Here is a 6757-nt window from a genome sequence, read left to right as displayed (position 1 = left end):
AAACTAAAAGTGAAACAATCTGAAGGCAAAACAAAATAAGTACAACAAGGATCATAAACATATGAATAAATAATCAAAAGTATGACTCCGACTTATAATGATGTACTGACATAAAAATTATCACATGTTGCCTAAAGAAAAAGACTCAAGTAACAACAAAATTAAAAACAGATTGATAACAAAATTTTCATGATTTCCTTACTTCATTATGATTAATATACATGCTCTATTTCCATTGCGCAGTTTTGAATCACAGGAATGATCGTGTACTCCCCTTCAGTCATTGCTTAGCCACAAACTTTCTGGCCACTGGCAAAACAAAAGACTGCCGTTTCTTCCACACTAACTAAGATATGATGTTTAATAAACTTCAAACCATCACAGTATACAGAAACCACGGGTATCATTAGATTAAGACGTAAATAAGTGGATGCTTAGCATAATCATTGTACTAAGAGAGTGGACCTGTGGAAGTACTGCTGGAATAGATTTAAGTAGATGATATTTTGTAAGTTCATGTACAGCAGTTAAAAGCTGGTTTTTGAAGGTTTGAAGTTAAATCTAGTAAAATATATTTACAATCACACAAAAATACTTTTAAGATGAGAATATAAAAATCAGCATGGGAATACTTTAGACTATAAGAAACCCAAAATGTACCAACCATATTTAACATTACAATTCCCTTGGACAATAAAGTTTAGAGCATAAACTTGTGTTTGCTTTACAGACATTATTATATTGCAGATTTTTTTTTGTTGCTATTTTAAGAGTAAAAAAGAAACAGCCCTGATGAAGCTGAAGTATTGTAAAAATTGACTTAAATAAAATATTTTTGCCTGATGTACTAGGTTACATTATTTCCACTGAATCTCATTTATGCTAAACACACACATCAGATGTCTCTCTTTACACATTTTATGCTGAACTTTGGTGTGTGTAAATATACATCTCTGGTGTGTTTCTTCTACGGTATACAAACATCTCTGATGTGTATCTTCTATTACATATAAACATCTTTCAACTATTTGGTGTGTAACGTCTGATATATAAACATCTTTGCGACACATCTATGATTTTTCATTAAATCAAACACTGAAATGAGGCAGCTGTTACTTTCCATAAAACTTTATTCTCATAAGGAGAAAATGTCTATTAAAACAAAAACAAAACTAGAATCCTCACCAACTACTACAGGAAACTTTAGCTTTCAATACTATCATACAGAGCTATGGTAATGTTTTAATTTCAAACTCAAAATGACTACATTTTCCACTGTGTTAGTCTTTTTTATCAATTAATGGTCAAACATAAGTCAAATTAAAATTTGATTTTTTTTTTAAACATGAGACAGTTCCAGATGTTCATCATACACATTCTAACAAATTGAATATGAACACTAATTTTGAACAGCAGCATAAATAACACAACAGTATGAATACAAATATCCTGAAATAGAAAACTGTATTCAACAGAGATACTTGAGAATTTCTTGCAATTCAGAACAAAAATCAAATATAATGCTTTGGTTGCCAAATACAGATTATTACATAACCAAGTAATTTCAAACACTGCGCACTACCAAAACAATGATTCAATACATATATCTAATTAAAACACTATACGTGGGTTGCATAGGCCAACACAGCCATATTATCTCTTTCACACAGATTTTATGGTTGACTTACCACCATTAATTATTCTACATTCCATTGTACTGTTTTTAACTTATATTCATCAGTTTTTAATTTATAACCCACCAAAATTATATTCTAAGATCTCTTTTACTTCAAACACAATGTACGATTTTTAACTTAACATTAGTAGTTAATCTATATTCTACCACATCAACATTTTATCCTGTATCAATGCTGTTACAAGATAAATTCAGATAAATGGTTAAAACTGTTAAATGAAAAAAAAAGTGGCCAACATTATCAATACACAACTTTCACTGGGACCACATGAAACCATTGCATTTGAGTGCATTTTTCTTCTTCTTACAATGACTAAGATATCTTTATATATATATATTCACACTTTAAGGTGTGTAATTTACCAATAATAGCTATAAACTCTTTTATTCATGCCCCAAAATAAGGTAATTTTTAACATACCATCACTGAAGGTGTTTTTCATTCACAAATTGTAACTTTACACTCCATCTCACCTACATTACATAGTGACTCGTGTATTGTCACACCAAGTCACACACACACAAAAAATTTATAAATTGTTTGATTTAATAGATATTTCAAATCTCTTTTAAATGATCTTTTTAAAAACAAAAATTTTCTTTTCAAACATGCAAAATATGTATGTACTTGGCAGTTAATAACATACAGGGATGAGAACAGCAAGTGAAACCTCTGGCTGGTCCTGGGTCCCAGCCCATAAAGACCAGAGACCTCTGGAAGACAGAGGGATCAGTGAGATCTCTGATGTCATTTTGAAATACTGTATGTTCATATTATTTACTACGATGATCATTACATTAGACTTCTGCCACTTCAATTCAATTTCCAATGATCAAAATTACAAAGACCTCTGGAAGACAGAGGGATCAGTGAGATCTCTGATGTCATTTTGAAATACTGCATGTTCATATTATTTACTATGATGATCACTACATTAGACTTCTGCCACTTCAATTCAATTTCCAATGATCAAAATTACAGATTGTGTAGCACACAACCTGGTCATTTCATAAAATATTTAGAAAAATACCACATACACGTTTATAGCTGCAATAATTAAAATAGTGAAATACAAATTTATTTCATTAAATATTTAGGCAACACTTACACAAATCAGTTTCCATAAGGTCAAATTACTGACAAGTTATTTAAAAAAAAAAAGTCTTTTAGAAGAGATAATGATACTAAGTTCTTTTTCCTAATAATAATAAACAAACAAGTAGGCAAAGTTATATAAGTGTGGATTGTTTTCTCAAGTGTAATTTCGGCCCACAATTTTGCCCTCCCATATATAATTTAAGACTGAAAATTATTTTGAAGTCAGTGAAATCTGATACCTTTGTAATTTGTTTTCATTTGTATGTCTTTAATTATTGAAAACAATTTTGAGAATTTTAATGTACACCCCCCTCAACGTTCTTTGAATTGTGTCTCTCTCTATAAAATGGCTTCATCTAAATGTTTTCACACAAAAATAATGACCAATAAAAGGAAAATGTCTATTCTATGGAGTACTAAGTAAATGAGCAAAAAAAAGTGTACAGAACTAAGGATAATGATAAAAAATTTAAAGCCTACCTCTATGATAATCCCATTCAATCACCCGCCATTGCATTTGAAGGAGTTTTTGCATTTATGTGGTGTTTGAATACCTTTGTCTTCAAAAGAAGTTTTAAGATTTGTAATTAGTCGGTTAAAAAGAGCTTCATACATAAATTTCAGCCGAGTAAACATCAAAGCTGACAAGGCAATCTCTAATCAAGCCTACTAGTTGTAAAATCCCCCCACCCAACATTTTTCTCACTGAATTTGAATTAGTTAGGTTGGTGACAAAGTTGACAACAGAAATTATATAAACCTGCCAATTCTCATCCCTGAACATATGAAATTATACTGGCAAAACTTGCTGTAACTGTAACAGCTTTTCTTATCTCATCAGAATTACTTTTTTTTTAGCCAGAAACAAATGAAATGAAAGAAAATATGTTGCTCTTGTATGAATTATTTTGGCTGAACCTCGTCCTTACAAATCAATTAGCAAAATATTACCTTAATATTTTATTTAAAAAAAAAAGTTCATTGGGCTATTAAGAAATGAATTTTGGTTAAGTTTGAAGATAGTTTCAACTGGTTACCATTAAACACTTTTTTGCAGCACTGAGCACATTTCTGTTGGCTACCACGAAACAATCTTATAATAATTTTGACCAATACAATTATTACCAAACATTCTGTACCCAATTGCAATTGGTTCTTATTATACTAATTGCTAATTCATGAAGATAACTTCATCAAAAATCAGGTATGAAGACCATTTTTGCAAACACAATTTAATCAGTTCTGAAAGTTGGTTTGGAAATTTGTACAAAGCTAAGAAATAGCTATATTATCTATCCTTAAATTTGAACTCACTGCACCCACAACTAACTCCTGGGCTTTGATCACCACTCTTTTAACACAACACACCCATGCCCCCTTAGTGCAGGGCATGATTTTTGAAGCAACAAAGCGTGAACCATGGACACTTGGATTCACAGTCAGGCACAATAACCAACAGGCCACACCCAGCCCCCAGTTCTGAAGATCACCTACTAGTGAGATAAAAGGAAAGCTTTAAATATAACGTTTCTTTCTGAAAATATTGCTCATATTCCCCCTTCATTTGTTTCCTGTTCTCTATAAAAGTTTTTTTTATTTGCACTTACAGAAACAAACATAAAAAAAACAACTGGCAGATGACCATATCTACAATAAAATGTCGCCTTGTCACTTGCCATAAATTACCACTACTTAAAATTAGTACGTTAACTGAAACACTATTTCATTTTTAATCATAAATATATGTATTTTTTAAATACAGTAGTATAAATTAAGTATTTTAAAATACTGTGTTGTAAGAACATTATTTGAAATGAGTATTTTATTGACATGCACACACTATGAAAAATCCAAACTTAACTTTGAAGTAAACAATATTTCCTTTGTTTGGCATTTTTTAAATATTACTTAAAATTAACATGATCCTTTACACTTCCTGTAACTTATTTGTTATAATTTATTGATATTAATATTTTTTTCAATGCACTTATTTCAAAATAGATTTTGAAACTTAAAATGGTACTGATTAATGGTCAGGAAAAATTATGTCAAAAGACTGTTCAGTAGTTTTAACTTAAAAAGAGCTTAGTCATTACAAATGTAAGCTTTCAATAGAAAGTATGTTCACTCCAACATAAAGGCATCTCCCACTTGAAACAATGACATCTTGAAAAGTGTCTTCTGGAACTAATTTTACATTCAGCAAGTAAACTCTTTATGTGTATATATATATAAAAAAAGAGTTCTAAAGCTAGCTAATGATCTATTTGAAACTGAAGATCAGAGTAACTCTCCACATTTATATGCATGCACCTAACCACTCAACAAAGGTAAAGTGAATTACAATGTCTTACACAAAAGAATAGTAATGTGCCATAAAGAAATTACTGGTGGAGATGAAATAAAATTCAAACAAGATCTGTTAGGCTAAATGCTACCAATGGGCAGCTGTTACCCAATTGATTACAAAGATTTATGCTACACAAGTGGCAATAAAGGGTAAAAACCTCCTTTCTCCCACGGCGACAACCTTCATCACAACACATCACTCCTGCCTAAATTTCAGTTGGTTTCACTGTTACAAGGTCATTAAGAGAGGGCAGTCAAGTCCACTCCTACGTTGGGTTTCTGACTTGTATCAAATTTATCATTACCAATGGTAATTCTCGAAAAGTTAAATGCTGTTTGCGAGTTAACACAAACTTTGGTAGAGACAGTTTTATTTCTATGTGATAAAAGATGATCTACAAGACAGTTACAATTACATATGGAATTAAGCAAAGATTTAACAAACAACTTGAAACCAGTAGGTAAAACTCTACAGACTGCTGGATACTGCCCCCTACTGAAAATTCTGAATAGCCACCCCTACAGAAGATACCAATGTAGATGACAAATAGCTCACCAACATCAAAATTCAAGACATCCACAGCTCAAGACCAGCTTGTCTCGGCCAGATGCAGCTAGGGTGTAAGGAGCTGGATCTCACATGTGCCAAACGACCAACACATTCAAGAGGCTGTGACGTGGGTAGGCAGGAGAGGTTAGGCTTTCAATTCACAATCACGAGCAATATGGCCAAACTCGCCACAATGATAGCACTTGTTACCGGTACGAGTGGAACGACAATTGCGAGCGATGTGTCCCTTCTCGTTGCAACTGGTACAGAAATAAAAAGAAATTAAAAATCACCACTTCTTTGTACACTTCAAAGTAAATACAATTTTCTGCAGTAATTTGTTTTTTATACAATCCCTCTTTTTTTTTTTTTTACCTCTTTTTACTCAGTCCACGAGTATAAAAAAAAAAGTTCTCAGATCAAATTCTTTTGAAAATAAAAAATTAACAGCAAGACTTAAGAACTTATTATGAGTGTCTTGAATTTGCTAGTGAGGAAAAAAAAGTTATCTGGAAACCATTTACTAATACTTTAAAAACATTAAGGTCAAAGCCTGTATCTTTATTAAATTTCAAGAAGACCAGCTACATCTAAGAGATTCCATAACCATTTGACCCCCTATTTCTGGGGTCCTTGTGTCTTTTTTTCTTTCATATGTTCCAAGGGTGGTTAAGAAAAGTCCACAAGCAAAATTGCAAGATATTTTCTCCAAATTCTTGGAAAAAGTTAAAAATTCAAATACATGTATAACTGAAAATTATATACACACTTCACAAAAATAGGTGTGTGTGTGTGTGACACACACACACAAATTAAACCATGTGTAGCAAAACTACTTCCAATATCATAGTAAAATCTGGTTTTGTTTTAAGCAATTAAAATTCACTAATCAATTATTATTAATCTTGTAATAAGTTTAGAATAATTATCCTGAACTTAAATCATTTTTTAATCAATGTAATAATAATCTTCTAATAATTATCAGCTTGAAGAAATATGTCATATTACATTTACAAAGCCAAATACCGTATTTTCAGAATACAAGACACCTTTATTTTGAAAG

The 6757-nt window shown here is 31.3% G+C and overlaps 1 protein-coding gene across 3 annotated transcripts in view; it reads right to left on the bottom strand.

Annotated features, from left to right (window-relative positions):
- Positions 1 to 1112: 1112 nt before the first annotated feature.
- LOC106457730 (DNA-binding protein HEXBP-like) overlaps positions 1113 to 6757 on the bottom strand; it is a 26877-nt gene continuing 21232 nt past the window's right edge. For 2 of the 3 annotated variants that reach the window (XM_013917174.2, XM_022383738.1), the window contains exon 5: positions 1113 to 5954. In XM_013917174.2, coding sequence (XP_013772628.1) covers positions 5840 to 5954 — 115 coding nt within the window. In that variant the 3' untranslated portion in view covers positions 1113 to 5839. The remainder of the gene's footprint in view (positions 5955 to 6757) is intronic. The other variant, XR_002610242.1, reaches the window with a different exon arrangement.

Source organism: Limulus polyphemus, unplaced genomic scaffold (assembly GCF_000517525.1).
Source record: "Limulus polyphemus unplaced genomic scaffold, Limulus_polyphemus-2.1.2 Scaffold366, whole genome shotgun sequence".
Classification (NCBI taxonomy): Eukaryota; Metazoa; Arthropoda; class Merostomata; order Xiphosura; family Limulidae; genus Limulus; species Limulus polyphemus.
This window is presented reverse-complemented; position numbering and strand designations above follow the sequence as displayed.